Below are 21,867 nucleotides of genomic sequence, written 5' to 3'. Positions count from 1 at the left end.
TTGCCACCTGACTGTTCAGGGTCGTTGGTCGGCGCAGGACTCTGATCAACGTCCTCGAGATTCGGGCCATCTTTCTCTACCCTCGTCACTGGGAATGGATTCTCAGGGGTCTACCTATCCGAATCCAGATGGACAATGCCACGGCGGTGGCATATGTCAACCATCAGGGGGGAACTCTGAGCTCCTTGTCCGAGGTATCCAAGATCCTCCTCTGGGCAGAGGCAACGGTTCCGGTGATATCCGCGGTGCATATCCCCGGCATGGACAATTGGGCCGCCTACTTCCTGACCCGCGAGGGTCTCGTGGCAAGGGAATGGTCCTTGCATCAGGAGGTCTTCCATCAGATTTCTCTTCGATGGGGGACTCCGGACGTGGACCTCACTGCGTCCCGATTGAACAAAAAGGTTTGTCTCCAGATCTCGCGACCCTCTCGCAGTGGGCGTCTACGCTCTGGCCATTCCTTGGTCGCAGTTCGAGCTCCCGTATCTGTTCCCATCCCTTCCTTTGCTTCCCAAGCTGTTGAAGATGATCAAGGCGGAGGGGGTGCCGGTCATTCTGATCGCCTCGGATTGGCCCAGGAGAGCTTGGTTTGCGGAGATCGTCAATCTTCTTGCGGACGCCCCCTCGCGCCTTCCAGACAAGCCCGATCTGCTGTCTCAGGGTCTGATCTGCCACCCGAATTCTCGGTCGCTCAGTTTAACGGCGTTGCTGTTGAGGCCGCAGTTCTAAGAGCGTCTGGCCTTTCGGACCGGGTGATTCATACCATGATCCAGGCTCGGAAGCCTTCGTCTTCCAGGATCTATTGCACCTGGAAGGCTTACTTCCGTTGGTACGAGTCCAACCGCGTTTCACCTATGTCTTTTTCCCTGCCCTCCGTTTTGGCCTTCCTTCAGACGGACTGGATTCGGGCCTTGCTCTTAGTTCCCTAAAGGACCAGGTTTCTGCGCTCTCTATTCTTTTTCAGAAGACATTATCTTCTCGGCCACAGGTTAAGACCTTCCTTCAAGGAGTAGTCCATGCTGGCCCTCGGTACAGGGCCCCTGTGGATTCATGGGATTTAAATCTTGTGCTGGACGTTATGAGGGGTTCCCCCTTTGTGCCTCTCAGGGAGGTTTCCCTGTCAGTTCTATCTTGGAAGGTGGCCTTTCTTGTGGCTATCACTTCTATCCGCCGCGTTTCCGAGTTGGCAGAACTTTCTTGCCGAACTCCTTTCTTGGTTATCCACCAGGACAAGGTGGTCCTCAGGCCTCCGCCTTCCATCCTTCCTACGGTGGTTTCCACCTCAACGAGGACATTGTTCTGCCTTCCTTTTGTCTAGCTCCGACTCATCCCCTGGAGCGATCGTTGAACAAGCTGGACCTAGTCAGGGCAGTGAGGATCTACCGGGCTAGAACGGCTGCTTTCCAGAAGACTGATTCTCTTTTCGTCATTCCTGATGGCACGCGTAGAGGCCTGCCGGCTTCCAAGGCGACTATTGCTCGCTGGATCAGAACGACAATTTTGGAGGCTTACCGGGTCAAGAACAGAGTGCCCCCTTCTGGGATAAATGCTCACTCTACCTGGGCAGTCAGTGCCTCCTGGGCGGTGCACCACAGGGCTTCAGCCCTACAGCTTTGCAAAGCGGCAATCTGGTCTTCCATCCACACATTAGCCAAATTTTACAGGGTCCATACCTACGCTTCGGCGGACGCCAGCCTAGGCAGACGGATCTTGCAGGCTTCAGTGGTGAGTCCTCTGACCTGATGGAAGTCTGTTTTTCCCGCCCTAGGGACTGCTTTGGGACGTCCCATGGTTCCTGTGTCCCCCAATGAGAGGCGATAGAGAAAACAGGATTTTTGGTTGCTTACCGTAAAATCTGTTTCTCGGAGCCTCCATTGGGGGACACAGCACCCTCCCATGTTATTCAGTTTTGGTTGTTCTGTGTTCTAGGACTGTTCACTTCTCACGTTTACAGTTCTCATGTTTGTGGATATGTTTAAACCTTTATTATTTTTCTCCTACTGCTTTCTCACTAACTGAAGTGCATAATGCCAGTTGGTGGGGTGTACACTGCAGAGGAGGAGCTAACTTTTTTGTGCATAGTGTCAGCCTCCTAGTGGCAGCAGCATACACCCATGGTTCCTGTGTCCCCCCCAATGGAGGCTCCGAGAAACAGATTTTACGGTAAGCAACCAAAAATCCTGTTTTCTCACTGCAAAATGCAAATTTATATAATTTATACAATGTAATTTTCTGGATTTTATTTTTGATATTCTATCTCTCAATGTTAAAATTAACCCACCCTTAAAATTAGAGTTCATGTCTTTGTCAGTGGGCAAACTTACAAAATCAGCAAGGGATCTAATAATTATTTCCCCCACTGTATATATGCACTGCAGTGTAAAGACCACCTTTCTGTGGCGGTTTAGTCTTTTTAATCCTCTTTTAACAGCTCCAGGCTTCAATGGCTGCAAAGCTGTTCAAAGAAGTTTAGTAGTCGCTCACAATTGTATACCTAATGCAAAAAGCGAGTGGTAAAGCTCTAGCAAAAAAAAAAATCACGCTAAAAAAAATACACGTTAAGATACACTACCAGCTGTTTCCTGAAGGGTCTTTTTCAAATCTAAAGGGGGTATCCTACTACAGCCATCGTCTCTCACGGGGACCTGACACTGGACATACCAGTACATCCAATGTTGGGAAGAGGTTAAATAGAAAGTTTTGTTTTGTTTCGGTTTGCGTCAGGGTTTGTCAGTGTGGTTGCGGTGTGTCTTAATTGTGTGTGGTGGGGGGGTGTAATAGTACTAGTAATACTCTGGCTATGGTGGTGTAAACCTAATGTCTATAAGATGCCTCTATCTACCCACAGGAAGAAACTTTTCTGAACAGAGTTGAAGTTAAAGTAAAGATACCTGAAGAACTAAAACCATGGCTTGTTGATGACTGGGATCTTATAACAAGGCAGAAGCAGGTAAGCGCCTTCATTCCCCTTTTTCTAAATGCAGACGATTTACCATTGTCTGGATTGGGGTAAGAGACGCAGATGATCATGGACAGATTCACAGGGTGTGTCATATCTGAAATGCCTGGCAGACCCTTGACAAAGGGGAATGAATCCTCAAATTGACCAGAAGGGAGGACAAATAATCATCTCCCCACTCCCTGACTTTTACACAGGGCATGAACACACCACTCTCCCAGAAAAATAAATTAACATCACAAAGCATTGTATTTTTTTTTTTCTTCACAATTTCATTCCACTTACGGTACATAATTTTTCCTTTTTCACTACATTGAATTTTAAGCTGCATGGTTTCATTCAATACTACATCTCTTCCCTCCAGTATCAAGCCTTTACATTCCAGTGTTGGAGGAAAAATGGTTATGGCTAGAAAAAAAAATCACTCAGTTTTGCCTGATGAATAGTTGGTGGCGTGCCAGAACAGGCTTGATCTGTGTCTCTGTTAAAAAGGGGGTTAACCACTGGAGGTCACATTGCTAAGGTTCACTGGAAGGTGAAAGGAGCTTCTCATTTTATCAATTCACTTACAGCCTCAAATGTGATAAATTGCCAGCATCAGTGTTTTCCATGTTGTGTTGTTTTTTTTTTTTCTTAAATGTATAGATATATATATCTCTCTTTCTTAAATCTATCTTTGTACAGTGTTAGCCAGTAGATAAAAAATATTTAGAATTGAGTCCTCAGTGGCTGATACCTTTTAATGGCCAACTGAAAAGATGGTAACAAATTGCAAACTTTCGAGACTACTCAGGTCTCTTTATCAGGCATAGAATAATGCAAAATCTGAAGAGCCACATTTTTATACACAACACAGCAGAGAAATAATGCAATAGATAAGGCTGATTTCAGACTTGCGTTCCTTTGTGCTGCGGATGGCAGCGTGCTTCCTCCGTGAAGCTCCGCCGGCTGCGTCCAGCGTTTCCCTGCATACCTATCTTTAACATTGGGTACGCAGGGACATGCATTGTATGCAGATGTGTCCGCATGCGTCGATTTGAGGTGTGCGGCACCCGCACGGAAACACAAAATTTTATGTTAAAGATGGGTTACGCAGGGAAACGCTGGACGCAGCCGGCAGTAGGAGCCTGGGCAGAGCTTCACTGAGGAAGTAAGGAGGAAGTACGTTTCCATCCACAGCGCACAGGAACGCAAGTCTGAAACCAGTCTAAGACAAGTGACGTGAAGCAGAACTACCATTATAGGAGAGGGCTAAACAGTTGTGGCCATAAATATTGGAACAGTTCATAGATAAGGAGTGTGAATGTTTTATTGTCCTCTGATTGGGGTTTGGTTCCAGGTTATGATGCACCCACAAAGTCTGGGGAGTAAATTCCTTAATTGATGTAAAAAGACATAAATCCATGCGACACATTCATTCCTGCGCTGAGTGTCAAAGGTTGTCATAAGCCTTTACTCCCAGACTCTTCTGTCTGTATGAGATTTGAAGTTACCTTTTAATACAAGTTATCTCATGTCCATGGTGCTGTGATCTGGGATACCAAAATGTTTTGCCACAGGTAGATCCATTCTTCTATTATTATTTCTGTGCTGTTGTGTATAAATGTGATTCTTCAGAATTTCTATTAGTCTTTGCCTGATGAAGAGACCTGAGTAGACTCGAAAGCTTGCAGTTTGTTACCATCTTTTCAGTTAGCCATTAAAAGGTATCAACCACTGAGGACTCTCAATTCTACATATTTTTCTTAGATTTAATATATTAATCTGTCGGCCTTTGCTATAGAGTCCTGCTACTAACCACCTCCCACAAGTAGTACAGCCATACCCTTTTCTTGATGTGATATATTCATGTTTTAGTAGAAAAATAACTACTATTGACACAGCACTATGATGTGGTTAACATGGCCACATAAGCTTTAACCCCTTCATGACCCAGCCTATTTTGACCTTAATGACCTGGCCGTTTTTTGCAATTCTGACCAGTGTCCCTTTGAGGTAATAACTCAGGAACGCTTCAATGGATCCTAGCGGTTCTGAGATTGTTTTTTCGTGACATATTGGGCTTCATGTTAGTGGTAAATTTAGTTTGATAATTTTTTTTATTTGTGAAAAAAATGGAAATGTGGCTAAAATTTTGCAATTTTTGAATTTTTATTCTGTTAAATGAGAGTTATGTGACACAAAATAGTTAATAAATAACATTACCCCACATGTCTACTTTACATCAGCACAATTTTGGATACAAAATTTTTTTTTTTTTGCTAGGAAGTTATAAGGTTTAAAATTTGACCAGTGATTTCTCATTTTTACAAGGAAATTAACAAAACCATTTTTTTTAGGGACCACCTCACATTTGAAGTCATTTTGAGGGGTCTATATGGCTGAAAATACCCAAAAGTGACACCATTCTAAAAACTGCACCCCTCAAGGTGCACAAAACCATTCAAGAAGTTTATTAACCCTTCAGGTGCTTCACAGCAGCAGAAGAAACATGGAAGGAAAAAATGAACATTTAAGTTTAGTCACAAAAATGATCTTTTAGCAACAATTTTTTTTTATTTTCCCAAGGGTAAAAAGAGAAACTGGACACCAAAAGTTATTGTACAATTTGTCCTGAGTACGCCGATACTCCATATGTGGGGGGGAACCACTGTGTGGGCGCACGACAGGGCTCGGAAGGGAAGGAGCGCCATTTGACTTTTTGAATGAAAAATTGGCTCCAATCTTTAGCGGACACCATGTCGCGTTTGGAAAGCCCCTGTGTGCCTAAACATTGGAGCTCCCCCACAAGTGACCCCATTTTGGAAACTAGATACCCAGGGAGCTTATCTAGATGCATAGTGAGCACTTTGAACCCCTAGGTGCTTCACAAATTGATCCGTAAAAATGAAAAAGTACTTTTGTTTTTCACAAAATTCTTTTAGCCTCAATTTTTTTCATTTTCACATGGGCAACAGGATAAAATGGATCCAAAAATGTGTTGGGCAATTTCTCCTGAGTACACCGATACCTCACATGTGGTCACAAACCACTGTTTGGGCACTCGGCAGGGCTCGGAAGGGAAGGAGCGCCATTTGAGTTTGTGAATGAAAAATTAGCATGTCGCATTTGGAGAGCCCCTGTGTGCCTAAACATTGGAGCTCCCCCACAAGTGACCCCATTTTGGAAACTAGACCTCCGAAGGAACTAATCTAGATGTGCGGTGACCACTTTAAACCCCCAAGTGCTTCACAGAAATTTATAACGCAGAGCCGTGAAAATAAAAAAAAAATTTCTTTCCTCAAATTGTTTTACCAAGCAACTTTTTATTTTCACAAGGGTAACTGGATAAATTGGACCCCCAATAGTTGTTGCCCAGTTTGTCCTGAGTACGCTGATACCCCATATGTGGGGGTAAACCACTGTTTGGGCACATGTCGGGGCTCGGAAAGGGAAGTAGTGACGTTATGAAATGCAGACTTTGATGGAATGGTCTGCTGACGTCACGTTACGTTTGCAGAGCCCATCATGTGCCTAAACAGTGGAAACCCCCCCACAAGTGACCCCATTTTGGAAACTAGACCCCCCAAGGAACTTTTATTCGGACTCCCATGACAGCACTACGAGAGAGGGGATCCGCCCTTCAGGAACAGGAAACCTACAGATACAAAAGGGCGGCACCTCTCCCCCTGCATCAGTTGGTTTCCTGTTCCTGGAGGGACAGGATCCTACAGATTTCATCTCGTAAGGAGCCCAGGCCGGCCGGTCGAATCTGGTAGCGGGGGGGTCTCCTACCTCGACCGGTGCGGAAAGTCCTGGAGACGCCACGGTGGTCCAGGCTGGACTGCACGTCAGTGGCGTTGGCAGCAGGGAGCAGGGTCCGGAGGATTCCTTGTCTCCGGAAGCCGGCGTTGGTAAGTTTCATTTCCCCCCCCTGAGCAGACGGCGGCAGTGAGGTGCGGTGGTGTGGTTGCGGCGTCGGAAGTGGGCGCCGTCCGGAGCACTGCTGGGCATTCCCGGCGTCCTGCATCGCTCACTGAGCGTTTCCGGAACGCTGGGGCGCCGGGGGTGGAGCCGGCAGGCGCTTCCGGTTTGCGGGTTGACTGCGCATGCGCGGTCTTTCCAAGATGGCGGCGCCCATGGTCCGGTCGCCGGTTCTTCTGTACTACCACCGCTAACCTCCCAGCTGCAGCCTGATCATCAGGAACCAATGGGGACACGCCAGATGGCCTGCTGACCGGAATACAGGGGGATATAAGCAGGTGTTGGCGATAGAACCCTGCTTTTGGCCACAGCTTCATCATGGCAGATGATGGTGAGCAGCAGCCTCAACTTCTGGATAAAGTACGGCAGGAAGCCGTGGGAAAGGATATCAGAAGTGACCAGTCCAGCCGTAAAAGCTCGTCCAGGCAAGGATCTAGAGCTTCGACTGGCAAGGAGCCCCCTCGTGTTCCGGTACCTTTCTCTTTCACGTACACTGGTAAGTGATCTACGTGAATGTTCACTCAGTGACGCGGGCCCCTTATACTTTGTCATTCTAGGGGAAGAGAAGTGCAAAGTCGAAACATAAGGAGTGTGCCCTATGTGAAGTTCCCTTACCAGATTCCTACCCTAAAAAATTGTGTGCCTCTTGTATACAACAGACGGTGAGGTTTACAGGAGTGGAAGGGTTGAGTGACATCAGGCTAGATAGATGGTATCTCCCTTATTGTCCTCCCCTAGGTAGCGGAAGAATCTGCCTCTACGGCTAATCTGCGTGAGATGATCCGTACAGAAGTAAGGGAATCCCTGCGGTCTATGTCCCAGGCGGGAAGTTCAAAACAGAGAGCCTCGGTGATCTCTGATTCGTCAGAGGAAGATAAAGAGGAAGGTTCTTATCGCTCAAATCTCTCTTCCTCGTCATCAGAAGAGGAATCTGGCCGATTCTGTCTGCCTCTGGACCGGGTGGATAAGTTAGTCAAGTCGGTCAGAGGTACGATGGGCCTAGAAGAGCCTAAGACTCAGCTTTCCCGTCAGGAGCTAATGTTCAGCGGCTTGGAACACAAGAAACGCAGATCCTTCCCGGTGATTGATAAGATTCAAGACCTGATTCTCCGGGAATGGAAAAAACCGGAGAAGAAAGGTTCTTTGCCACCGGCTTTAAAGCGCAGGTATCCCTTTGAAGATACGGATGTGGATACCTGGGACAAGGCCCCTAAATTAGATGCGGCGGTGGCGAAGGCATCTAAGAAAGCAGCTTTACCTTTCGAGGACATGGGGTCCCTTAAAGACCCTCTTGACAGGAAGGCGGAGATCTTCCTTAAGGGTACGTGGGAGATGGCAGCCGGATCCTTGAGGCCAGCAGTGGCTGCGACTTGTACAGCCAGATCCCTAATGGTCTGGTTGGAACAGTTGGAATCCCAGCTTAAAGAAGGCGCCTCCAGGAATTCTATTCTAGGTGCGCTTCCAGTGATTCAGGATGCTGCGGCTTTCTTGTCGGACGCGTCTGTGGACTCGGTCAGAATGGCGGCCAGAGCAGCAGGACTCTCCAACGCGGCTCGTAGAGCCTTATGGTTGAAGTGTTGGTCGGGGGATATCCAGTCAAGATCCAAATTATGCGCTATCCCATGTAAAGGGGAATATCTCTTTGGGCCAACCTTGGATGAGCTGCTCGAAAAGGCTGGAGATGATAAGAAGAAATTTCCTAATTTGTCATCAGCTTCTTACCGGCGTCCATTTAACAGAAGGAGATTTGGTCGTGGAAGGAAGCGCGCATCCTCACCCTCTAGAGAAAATTTTAGATGGGAGGATAGACGCAGGAGAGGTACGGGTTACATGTTTCGCCGTTCCTCAAAAGAACGTAAGAAACCAGACCAATGACTAGCAATCCCTGTGGGAGGGAGATTGTCAACCTTCTCTTCCGCTTGGACTAACATCACGAATAGTGTCTGGGTCCGAGGTATTGTATCGGAAGGCCTAAAATTGGAATTTGTTCATTGGCCTCGTGATAAGTTTATGTTAACCCCCTTGCGTTCCTCCACTATTGAGCAGACGGCCTTAGAGTCAGAGGTCATGACTTTATGCCGTAAAAATGTACTGATTGAGGTTCCGGAGTCAGAGAGAGGAAGAGGATTCTACTCTCCTCTTTTTTTTGATTCAAAAACCAGACAAGTCGTTCAGGACTATTATCAATCTTAAATCCCTTAATGAATACCTGGTTAATAACACGTTTAAAATGGAGTCAATCAGTTCTGCAATAAAGATGTTGTTTAAACACTGCTTCATGGTAGTTGTGGACTTAAAGGATGCATACTATCATGTTCCTATCCACGAAAACTTCCAGAAGTTTCTTCGTGTGGCGGTGTCTATGGGAGGTATTGTTCGCCATTTTCAATTTAGAGCCCTTCCCTTCGGCCTCTCAACGTCTCCCCGGGTATTTACTAAAGTAGTTGCGGAGGTTATGGCGCACTTACGTGAATCCGATATTCTCATTGTTCCTTATCTGGATGATTTCCTAATAGTGGGGAACTCAGTAGACCATTGCCTGGCTCAGGTTAAAACAGCTATATTTAAACTGGAAAATCTGGGCTGGGTCATAAATTATGATAAATCCCGATTGCAACCCCTAAAGACCCAGAGGTTCCTAGGGCTGCTGTTAAATTCCGAGTCCCAACAATGCTGTCTTCCGCCTGATAAATTGCTTCATATCCAACAACAGGTGTTAAAAGCAATTAATAAACCATCCATGACCCTTAGACAGGCTATGTCTTTGTTAGGTTCCCTAACTTCCTGTATCCCCGCCGTCCGTTGGGCCCAGTTCCACTCCAGGCCTTTACAGTTTGACGTACTACATTATGATAGGGTCTTACAGGGTTCCTTGCAGGGTCAGATGACATTGAGTCCAGGGGTTCTTACATCTCTTAGATGGTGGCTAGAGGAAGACAATCTGTCAGCAGGAGTTCCCTGGGTGACTCAGGTGACTCGGGTAATCACAACAGACGCCAGCCCCACGGGGTGGGGGGCACACATGGGTGACGTGGTAGTCCAGGGTCTATGGGACCCCCAAATGTCAGCCTCTTCCAATCAGAAGGAGTTGATGGCAATTGAATTCTCAATTAAGGAACTCCTCGTGTATCTACAGGGTCACCATGTCAAAATCCTCTCCGACAACCAGGTGGCAGTGGCCTACGTGAATCACCAAGGTGGAACACGCTCCGAGTTCCTGATGGAAATAGCGGACCGCCTGCTCCGGATAGCGGAAGACCATTTTCTATCTTTAACAGCAGTGCATATAAAAGGGAAGGAAAATATAAGGGCGGACTTTCTAAGTCGAAACACCTTAAGACAAGGAGAATGGTCTCTGAACTCAAAAATCTTCAACCAAATTGTCCGCAGGTGGGGTCATCCAGAGGTGGACTTATTTGCCAGCAAGGACAACAGAAAAACGAAAATATTCTGTTCCTTGAATCCCAGGGAATATCCGCTGGCAGTGGATGCCTTCCTGATCAGATGGGATTTCCGATTGGCATATGCGTTCCCCCCGCTAAACCTGTTGCCTCTGGTGGTCAGAAAGATAAGGGAGGATCAAGCGAGAATCATACTGATCGCTCCGTTCTGGCCCCGAAGAGCTTGGTTCTCCTGGCTCAGGACCATGTCGGTGGAAGACCCCTGGGTACTGCCGGACATCCCGGACCTACTTCATCAGGGTCCGATCAACCATCCACAAGTGAAGGGTCTCCATTTGACGGCATGGTCTTTGAGAGGTCACTGTTAAAAAACAGAGGATTTTCTCCAAATCTCATTGATACCCTTATGAAGAGTAGAAAACTCATAACAACTAAGATCTACTCTAGAACTTGGAGGAAGTTTCTGGCCTCTTCAAATTTTAATATCGAAGAGGGTTTACCAATTAACCAGATTCTAGAATTCCTGCAGAGAGGGCTAGAGCTAAATCTATCCACGAGTACGCTAAAAGTACAAGTCTCAGCCCTAGGGGCCCTATTTTCTTGTAACATTGCTGGTAATTATTGGGTATCAAGGTTCATCAAAGCAGCTAGTAGGTCCAGACCTATACACAGGAATAGGTCAATGCCTTGGGATCTCAATCTAGTCCTCTCTGCTTTGACTAAAGAACCGTTTGAGCCTTTACATTCAGCCTCACTTAAATTACTATCCCTCAAAACAGCATTTTTGGTGGCAATTACATCTGCTCGTAGGGTAGGAGACATACAGGCTCTTTCTAGGCTGTCCCCCTATACAGAGTTTCTACAGGACAGAGTAGTCCTCAGACCAGATCCAGCTTATTTACCTAAAGTGGTCTCAGATTTTCATAGATCTCAGGAGATAGTTCTACCATCATTTCTCCCTAATCCTTCTAATTCCAAAGAACAGTTACTCCATACGTTAGATGTTAGGAGATGTCTCTTAGAATATATTTCAGTCACTGATGCTTGGAAGAGAGAGGAGGCTTTGTTTCTATCCTTCCAAGGTCCCAGGAAAGGTCTTAGAGTGTCAAAGTGCACGTTAGCGAAGTGGATTAGGGAGGCTATCTCTCTGGCTTATACTGCAGGTGGAGGTCCTGTTCCGCAGAATCTGAGGGCACATTCCACCCGGGCCATGGCTACATCCTGGGCTGAAAGATCTGGAGTTTCCATCGACCAGATATGTAAGGCGGCTACGTGGTCATCCCCTTCCACCTTTTTCAAGCACTATAGGTTGGACTTGGGGTTCTCTTCTGATCTCACCTTCGGGTTAAGGGTGCTACAGGCTATAGTCCCTCCCTAAGGTAGTTTACATCTCTGTAATTCTCTCGTAGTGCTGTCATGGGAGTCCGAATAAAGCATTAAGCTACTTACTGGTAGCAGCATTTTTCGGAGGCCCATGACAGCACCCTTAGTTCCCTCCCTATTCACGTGGGGGTTGCACTTCCTATAATGTATATAATGAGATAGATAGATCTCACGTGTGGTATATAGTTCAATATGATGGATTATTTTTGTACATAAACTGTATATAATGTATGTTTGTGTGCTACTAACCGCGGTAGTCCTCTCAGGCTCTAATATACAACTGATGCAGGGGGAGAGGTGCCGCCCTTTTGTATCTGTAGGTTTCCTGTTCCTGAAGGGCGGATCCCCTCTCTCGTAGTGCTGTCATGGGCCTCCGAAAAATGCTGCTACCAGTAAGTAGCTTAATGCTATCTAGATGTGTGGTGAACACATTCTAAGCCTAGCTCTAGTTCGAAAATAAAAGTAAATATATTTTCTTTATTTTATTATTGTCCCTACCTATGGGGGTGATAGGAGGTGGGGGGGTAATTTACTATTTTTTTTTTTTTTATATTTTGATCACTGTGATAGGTTTTATCACAGTGATCAAAATGTACCTGGAATGAATCTGCCGGCCAGCCATATTTTAAGATGGTGCCCATGGAGAAGACTAACGGGCACCATCAGGAACACCGGAGCTCTGTAAGTATTGGGGGTGGGATCGGAGCACGGGGGGAGCGGACAGGAGGACAAAGGGGAGCAGAGGACTGGGGAGGAGATCGGTGGCAGGGGCAGATCAGGGTTTCCAGCCATGGGTTCCCTCCCAATTCCCCGGGCTGAAGTACCACTCCCCCTGTCCCTGTAGGTCTGGTGAAATTAGTTAACCCTTTCACCCGACCTGCAGGAACGCGATCATTCTGTGACACAGCATGTGTCACAGGTCGGATTGGCACCGACTTTCATGATGCATACGCTGTGTCACATGTTGGGAAGGGGTTAAGGGTTTTTCCCGTAAAGTTAATTTTAAAGTTTTATTTTAATCGTTATATCTTGGAATAACTTCTACAATTGACTGTTTAAAAAAAAAAAAAAAAAAGTTCCTGTGCTGAGATCTTTAAATGTGTCCCTGCTGTGTACTGTGTAATGTCTTTGTCTGACCGTGCAGGAACATGGTTTGATCATACCACATCTCCTGGGAAGGGGAGGAAGCAAACATAGACATTACAGCAAAGGATAACAGAGTATTCTTTTTGTGAGGTAAAACATTTCCATGCCTATGTTTTTTTTTTTTTTTTTGTTTTTTTTTAAGGTTTACCTCAGAGAGAATTATTTGTGATCCCATGCTGTATACTCCCTTTTGCTTATTCCCCTGCCCAGGAGTTGTGGTATGATCAGACAATGTTCCTGTACGGTAAGACACAGGCATTACAGAATACACAGCAGGGGAACATTTATAAGATTATCTCAGCACAAGAACATTTTTTTTAAAGACATCAAATTGTGGAAATTATTATTCCAAGATCTATTGATTTAAAATGAACTTGCACCATGTTTTTTTGGTATTATTTTTATGACTATTAGCGATGAGCGAACCTGCTCGGATAGCTTCTTACCCAAGCACGAGAATGCTCTAATACTTTATCCGAGCAGGTTCAGTCATCACTAATTATTCTGTGGTAAAAATGACAATCCGTATTCTCCATGTCGGAATGATTATGCGATAACAAACTAGCATACATTTTACTTAAAAATGATGTTATCAAATTAAATATACACCTTATTTTTTGGACTATAGACACTATTTTTCCCCCCCAAAATTTGGGGGAAATAGGCGGTGTCTTAATGTTTGAATGTAGCTTACTGGGTGGTTGCGGTGGTGGAGCAGGATCACAAAAGGTAGGGTGCATTAATCAGGATCAATGTCAGGACTTTGACTAGGCCACTCCAAAGTCTTCAGTTTTTCTGAAGCCATTTAGAGGTGGACTTGCTGGTGTGTTTTGGATCATTGTCCTGCTGCATAACCCAAGTGTGCTTCAGCTTAGGGTCACAAACAGATGGCTGGACATTCTCCTTCAGGATTTTTGGTAGTCAGCAGAATTCATTGTTCCATTTACCACAGCAAGTCTTCCAGATCCTGAAGCATCAAAATAGTTCCAGACAATCACTGCTGGTATGATGTTCCTTTTCTGGAATGCTGTTACTTCTAAGCTAGATGTAATGGGACATACACCTTCCAAAATTCAACTTTTGGCTTGTCAGTCCAGAGTAGTCTCCCAAAAGTGTTTGGGATAATCATGTTTTCTGGCAAAACTAACACAAGCCTTTATGTTCTTATTGCTCAGGAGTGGTTTACGTCTTGGAACTCTGCTATGCAGGCCATTTTTGCCCAGTCCCTTTCTTGTGGTGGAGTTATGAACAATGACCTTTACTGAGGCAAGTAAAGCCTGAAGTTCTCTTGATGATGTTTTGGGGTCTCTTGTGACCTCTTGGATGAGTCATCGCAATTTCCCAAGACCCATGAATTTTTTTTTTCTGATATTGAGCTGTCAAGGTTTTTTTTTTTTTTTGTTTGTTTTTTTGCCATGACCAGCTGACCGGTTTATTGGTATGTTTGCAGTACGTAGTGTTTTGATCATGTTTGTTTTGAGGGGGAGGAGTGGTCACTCAAACATTGCAAATTCTGCCTCATTTTAAACTTGTATGTTAATATTCTTTTTTTCTTGTCCCCTTAGGGGGGGCTTGAGCTTGCAATCATGCGTTCACTTATACTGTGTAGTGCATTGTCAGAGTATTGCAGTATATAGTGTAAATCTCAGTCTCTAAAAAACCTTGGCATGAAACTGAGCTTCCCAGTACCAAGATGACACAGGGGCCTTCAGCAGGCTGCCATGATAACCCTTGTTGCCCTACAGTTGTGTTGTGGGGGCTGATGGCAGCCGTTTTTTATTTAAATGCCGCTGACAGATTGAGAGCAGCATTTTCCCCCTTATTGACAGCCGATATGCCTTTTAACTGCGGCAGTTAAGGGGCCTTAGTCCTCAGTGCCCCTTTTTAACTACGGTTAGAAATAAGGGTAAAGTGCTCCCAGTGTCGGAAACTGATTCAGGTCATTTTTACCATCCCCAGTCTTGTGATCGCCGTTAGTCACCGAATAACGTCGATTCCAAAAAAAGGTCAGTTCTAATTCCCCCCCCCCCCCCCCCTTCACCCATAAAAGCACACCTCAGAGGGGGATCTGCCCAGCCTTGATAGGTAACCTACTGAAATAAAAGGGTGGTACCTCTACGCTCCCCACCCCCTTTCAGTTGGGTTTCTGGTCCTGATGGGAACCCTCTTGCTGAGACCCGGACGACTTGAAGAGTTTTTGTCATACTTAACCACTCCCGTCCTGGTACAGGAAGAACAGGCAAGAACATCTGTATGCTGGCCTTCAGGTGTTGGAGGCGCCGTCTGCAGGTCCGGCGTGACTTGGCGTATGTACGTGCGGGCGTGGGCGGCAGAGTCAAGGGTCAAACAGCTCTACTGCATATGCCTCGCCGCTCTACCTTTTGACCGCAAGCTCTGTAGTGAGCCTGGCTTCCGGGGGGGGCGCTCCGTTGACGTCGTGTGCAAGGCACACTGGGAATAGGCGTGCCCGTATGGCATCAGTGGGGGCACGCCGGAGCCAAGATGGCAGTGCCTTGGGCGAAAAAGCCGGCCGGAACACGTGGAGATTTGGCGCGTCCTGGCAGGGCCAGTGGAGGTGGTAGGGGCATCATTGGGCACCGGAGGAGGCAGGAAGCACAGTGGATCCCTCTCAAAAGAGGGATGACCACAGAAGAAGCGCTTGTGTCCAAAGCTCCCCATCATGGAGAATCCTAGAGAGCAGCAGCCTGTACTGGAGCAGCCCGTACTGGAGCAGCCCCAATCACCTATACCTGTGCCTGGTCACCAACTCGAGTGCACTAAAAGGAGCAGCTGCTTGAGTGGCAGGAGTTGCAACTGTCCCTAACAGAGGTCGCAGTATGTCTTTGTCCAGGAGGGACACCTCATCAGCCTCCAAATTCGGTATCTTGATATGACAGTGGGTGGTGAGTGATCTACGAGAATGTCACCTTTAATAGGGGCCATTTTCTGCTTAACCCTGCTGTTCTGTTGGTCAAAAATGACCGACTTTGAACTTCAATATTCTTTAAAATATTCAAGATGCGGCTCTGAAACCCGTGGCCGACCGACCCATCCTCATTTAAGTCAATCAACCACAAGTTTCAGAACCGCATCTTGAACACCCCAAAAAATACCAAAGTTCAAAATAGGTCTCCCCAGACCGAACAGAACAGCAGGGTTAAATCACTAGGGGCCTAAGAAAGCTAGCGCCAAAAGGAAGAATAAGGAATGTGTCCTTTGTAGGACCCAGATAGCAGTTCATTGGCAGAAAGATCTCTGCTCTGACTGCATAGAAAAAACGATACAGGATGAGACCCCCTACTTCGCCACGTGTCTTAGGGCCATAATCAGGACGGAGGTGAAAGGTTCCCTAAAGACAGTGTTAAAAAAAAAAAAAAAAAAAGAAGAGAGCTCAGGAGGTCCTCACGGAATCGGAGGCCTCGTCACAATCCAGTGGGGAATATAAAGGTGAATCCTCGTCCTCCTCTTCGGACAGTGATGTAGGTGGCCGACCTTGCTTTCCGGCCGAGGATACAGATAGACTGGTTATTGCAGTCAGGTTAACAATGGGCCTAAAGGAGGAAAAAGCACCTAAATCCCTAGAGGATCTTATGTTTGGGGGAAAGAAACAAGCGCACATTTCATGTTAATTCTGGGATAAAGGTGCTCATAGAGTGGAAGAAGCCAGAGAAATAAGGTTGCCTTCCCTCTTCTAAAAGGAGATACCCCTTTGAGGAGAAGGACTCAGAGTTAGGATAAAATCCCTAAAATTGACGGGGTAGTAGCGAAATCCTCTAAAGTCGTCCCTGACTTTTGAGGATTCCGGCACACTTAGAGGACCCGTTGGATAAGAAAGCTGATGGGTTGTGTGGCAGCCACAGGGGGGGCTGAAGCCGGCAATAGCTGGGACTTGTACTGCTCGCTCCTTGTTGGTCTGGCTGCAACAGATGGAGGAACAACTTGGGAGTAAGGTTCCGAGAGATCTTGTCCAATATGACTCTATTGCAGGGAGCAGCGGCCTTTCTAGCACACTCCTCAGCAGACTGTGAGGTTAACTGCTAGGTCCAGAATGCTGTAGATAAGCCCCTGATGTTGGTGGGCTTAGCTCACCTTTGATTTTGGGGGTGACAGGTTTCCTTTAAAGGATGCCCATTATCATATCCCAATCCATCGGGACTAGTGTGAGCGAATATACTCGTTACTCGAGATTTCCCGAGCACGCTCGGATGTCCTCCGAGTATTTTTTAGTGCTTGGAGATTGTTTTCATCGCCTCAGCTGAATGATTTACATCTGTTAGCCAGCATAAGTACATGTGGGGGTTGCTAGGGAATTCCGACATGTAATCAAGATGGCTAGTAGCTGTAAATCATTCCGCTGCAGCGAAAAAAACGAAATCTCCAAGCACTATAAAATACTCGGACACCCGAGCATGCTCGAGAAATCTCGAGTAACGAGTATATTCGCTCATCACTAATTGGGACTATCAGAAATTCTTGAGGATGGCTCTGTATGTCCTGGGACGTGCTGCTTGTCCAGAGACGTGTCGGGCATTAACAGCAAACAGCCCTTCCATTCGGTCTGTCAGTTGCTCTGTGAGTATTTACCAAGGTAATATCGGAGGTGATTGCCTATCTTCGTTCTCGGAACACCGTTATCCCATACCTGAATGACCTCCTGAAGAAGGGAGGTGACGGTGGTCCTGGAGGAGCTGGGCTGGATGGTAAATACCCTCAAATCAAGGCTAAAACTGGAAAGGATACAATCCTTACTGGGGTTGGTTCTGGACTCCCGAGCGCCAGATCGGTCTCCTACCAGAGGACAAAGTAGCCAAAATAATGGTCCTGGCACTGTCAGCAATACATTAGCCAAGAATGGCACAAAGTAAAAGGATCCCTAACCTCTTGCATACCGACAGTAAGGTGGGCCCAATGTCACCTGAGGCAGCTACAGTGGGAGGTCCTATTGACAGAGGTCGTTAAAAGGGCACTTAGATGGAAAGTTACATATTTCTTTGGGAATGAGAGAATCCGTCTTGCTGGACAGTAAAAAAGCATTTATCAGGGGTCCAGTGGTTAAGGCCAGTGGAGGACATTATCACGACTGATGCAAGCAATACCGGATGGGGGATGGGAATAATTAATGGTTTAATGGTTATTTGAATATAATACTAGACTGTACAACATATAAGAATTTATCTGATTAAAAAAAATACTGGATTGGGGGGGGGGGCACAACTGAGGCCTTACTCAGTACAGGGAGCCTGGTCTCTAGAAAGGGATCAGGGATCGAACTTTAATAAAGAACTGTGGGCTGTGGAAAAAGCCTTGGGACACTTTCCCCCCTTCCTTCAGGGTCGCAATGCCAGTCATGACGGACAATCGCGCAGTTGTGGCTTATATCTACCACCAGGGGGGAACGAGGTCCCATACCTTTATGATGGCAGAAAACATCCTACTCCAGCTAGCGAAGCAACACCTACTGTCCCATACGGCATTATACATTAGTGGAATAGACAACATGAGCAGACTTCCTGAGTTGCTAGAAATTGAGACCGGGAGAATGGTCTCTGAATCCCCAAATTTTTCAGCAGATTGTGCGGCATGGGGGCGGCTGGATATAGATCTGTTTGCCAGTTTACACAACAGGAAAGTGAGGGGCTTATGTTCGTTAAACCCAAGGGAGAATCCATTCACAGTGGATACCCTTCAGATTCCTTGGAAGTTCAAGATGGCCTATGCATTTCCCCCAATAGCGATGATTCCAGCAGTCGTGAGTAAGATCAGAGAGGATCAAGCGAGGTGATTCTGATTGCTCTATTCTGGCTGAAGAGACCACGGTTCTCCCTTCTAAGGCTGTCCGTTACCGACCCATGGATTCTCCCAGAGATCCCAGACCTTCTTACCCAGGGACTGGTGTGCCACTCTCAAATGAAGGGCTTCCAACTAGCAGTTACTGGGTCGGCAGGGGTTCTCACCAGGGCTAGTCTCCACCAATTACATCAAGGATCTATGGTAGGACATGGAAATGATTCCTGGAGTTTAGGGCAGCCCTTAGGGGGATGAAGCCGCATTAGGGGCCATACTAGTTTCTGCAGTCGGGGTTGCAACTAGGGTTAGCGACCAATACTCCCAAGGTGCAGGTGTCTGGCCTGGGTGCCTTGTATAATTGTAACCTAGCAGCAAATAGATGGGTGTCTCGATTTATAAGATTACAAGACCAGTTATAGTTCCAAAAATTCCTCCACAGGGCCTGAACCTAGTTTAAGAGGCGCTAACTAGGGACCAATTTGAGCCCTTATGGGATTTGTCTGCAAAATTTCTCACGCTTAAAACGTTGCTAGTGGCCCTTACATCAGCCCACAGGGTGAGCGACATACAAGCCCTGTCTATATGTGCCCCCTACACACAGGTGTATGATGACAGAATTGTTCTAAGGCTGGACCCGGCATATTTCCCCATGGTGGTTTTTAAATTCCATAGGACCCAGGAAATTACTTTGCCCTCCTTTTGTAATAACCCTAGAGATTCAGGGGAAGAAAAATTCCGTATCTTAGATGTGAGGAGGTCCATATTAGAGTATATGCCCAAGACCAGTCAGTGGAGAAAGGACCAGTCCCTATTCATAGCCTTCCAAGGTAGCAGAAAGGGGTATGGAGTGTCTTAAGAGTACCATTGCTAGATGGATCAGGGAGGCCATTAGTTTGTTTTACTCTGCGAGTGGTGCTTCAGTCCCTCAAGGTGGTGGTATCAATTGGTCAGATCTGTAAGGGTATGTGCACACGGTGCAGATTTTGCTGTGGATCCGCAGCAGTTTCCCATGAGTTTACAGTTCAATGTAAACCTATGGGAAACAAAAAATGCTGTGCACATGCTGCGGGAAAAAACGCGCGGAAACACAGCGGTTTACATTCCGCAGCATGTCACTTTCTGCGTTTTCCGCAGCGGTTTTACAACTGCCCTTATGGAAAACCGCAGTTGTAAAACCGCAGTGAAAACCACAGAAAAACCGCGGTAAATCCGCAGCTGTTTTCCACTGTGGACTTATCAAATCCACTGCAGACAAATCCGCAGTGGAGCTAAATACGTGTGAACATAGCCTAAGGCCACTACCTGTTCCTCACACCTACTTTCTTTAAGCTCTATAGACTGAATCAGTCCTCCTCTGCTGACTTGACCTTTGGTGGAGGGGTGCTGCAAGTGGTGGTCCCCTCCCTAAGGTTTCATTTCTCCAAAAACCTCTCGTGTGCTGTCATGTGTGAAGGGGAAAACATCAAGGTTACTTACCATTAGCTGTTTTTTTTTTTTTTTTTTTTCCCCCAGAACCCATGACCGCACCCGTATATTCCCTTCCCTCTCACCTTTTGGGTGTGCTCTATAGTTTGGATGTCTTTTGTTTATATTATGTGGTGTTGGGTATCTGTGTAAATTAATCGAAAGTCCTCTCATGCTCTGTAGCCCAACTGGAGGGGGGGGGAGGGAACCACGCTTTTATTTCAGTAGGTTTCCTGTAACGGCTGGGCAGATCCCTCTCAGGTGTGCTGTCATGGGTTCCAGAAAAACCAACTACCGGTAAGTAACCTTGTTGTTTCCCATTCGTTTCTCTCTCCTCTGATATGATTTAGCACCCAAGCCCCCGATTCCTCCGCTTCATCTTCTTAGATGGTTGGGGTTACAGTTGAGGGTTAGGATGGGGGGGCTGGGGTTACAGGGTTGGGGTTGCTGGGTTGGGTTAGAATTGGGGGATTTCCACTGTTTAGGTAGATCAGGGGGTCTCCAAAGCGTGATATGGCGCCCATCATTGATTCCAGTCAATTTTGTATTCAAAAAGTCAAATGGTGCTTCCTCCATTCTGAGACCTGCCATGCACCCAAACGGTGGCTTTCCCCCACATACTGTGTATCAGCGTACTCATGAGAAATTGCAAAACAAATTTTGTCCATTTTCTCCTGATACCCTTGTGAAAATTAAAGCTTGGGTCAAAGTAAATTTTTTTTTTCTCCATCGCCTTTCATTGGGGGACACAGGAACCATGGGTGTATGCTGCTGCCACTAGGAGGCTGACACTATGCAAATAAAAAAGTTAGCTCCTCCTCTGCAGTGTACACCCCACCGACAGGAAGTAGGATCTTCAGTTTAGCTTAGTGTCAGTAGGAGGTGGACACGGGTCTTTCATTAGACCCTTATCTACCTCAATGTGCGTCGTTTTCTTTCAGGTTTTTCCGGAGGGATACAGGGTGAGCAGTCACACCTGTAGTCCCACAAGCGGACTATGAGTACGGCGTGTACTGCCACCCCGTATCCTCATAGATCCCACACCAGGACCAAGATCCTAGCACACAAGCGTGCTTAGAAGTCCGGCCCTGGCTCCGTCCCCCACCCACTCGCCCACCAGAGCCTGTCGGTTGGAGGAGACGAGGACGTCCATCAGCTCCCTGGACGTCTGATACCTTCACCGGTTTGAGGTTAGTAACAGACGGCGTGGGATGTTTAGGTGAGTATTCCTGCTCCCCTTCCTCTGGGTCCTTCTCGGGGTGACATGGGAGAAGTCGTTTCTCCTTCGCGCGGCGGCCCTTTGGGTCCCACTATCTGGGCGACCGCACTACCCTTTTTGCTGCGGCCGCTCCTGTTCCCGTGTGGCGCGGAGGCCCTTCTGGCCGCCGCGCTGATTTTTACGGCGGCCGCCCCTTCGCATGGCGGCCGCGCTGCTTCCCCCGCACCGTCTCTGCAGCCGCACAGCCCCTTTTTGCTGCGGCCGCTCCTGTACCCGAGTGGCGCGGCGGCCCTTCTGGCAGCCGCGCTTAATTTTACTGCGGCCGCTCAACTCTGTCGGCGGCCGCGCTGCACTGTCTAGGTAGCCGCACAGCCCCCTTTTTGCTGCGGCTGCTCCTTGCTCTGGGTGGCGCGGCGGCCCTACTGGCACCCGCGCTGTCTTTTTGCAGCGGCCGCTTCTCCCTTTCTGGCGCGCACACAGCCGCGCCGTTTTCCACCGGCGACCGCGCTTTTCTGTGGGGCCTGCAGGCAGCCGCGCTGCCTTTT

At 47.1% G+C, this 21,867-nt stretch overlaps 1 protein-coding gene across 5 annotated transcripts in view; it reads left to right on the top strand.

Moving 5' to 3' along the window:
• Positions 1-21,867, top strand: part of MORF4L1 (mortality factor 4 like 1) — a 94,222-nt gene that overhangs the window by 59,378 nt on the left and 12,977 nt on the right. For all 5 annotated transcript variants that reach the window (XM_069766450.1, XM_069766451.1, XM_069766447.1 and 2 more), the window contains one exon: positions 2,849-2,950. In XM_069766450.1, the coding sequence (XP_069622551.1) occupies positions 2,849-2,950 (102 nt within the window). The remainder of the gene's footprint in view (positions 1-2,848; positions 2,951-21,867) is intronic.

This window comes from Ranitomeya imitator, chromosome 4 (assembly GCF_032444005.1).
Source record: "Ranitomeya imitator isolate aRanImi1 chromosome 4, aRanImi1.pri, whole genome shotgun sequence".
Classification (NCBI taxonomy): Eukaryota; Metazoa; Chordata; class Amphibia; order Anura; family Dendrobatidae; genus Ranitomeya; species Ranitomeya imitator.
Note: the sequence above shows the minus strand (reverse complement) of the source record. Positions and strands in the feature narration are given on the sequence as shown.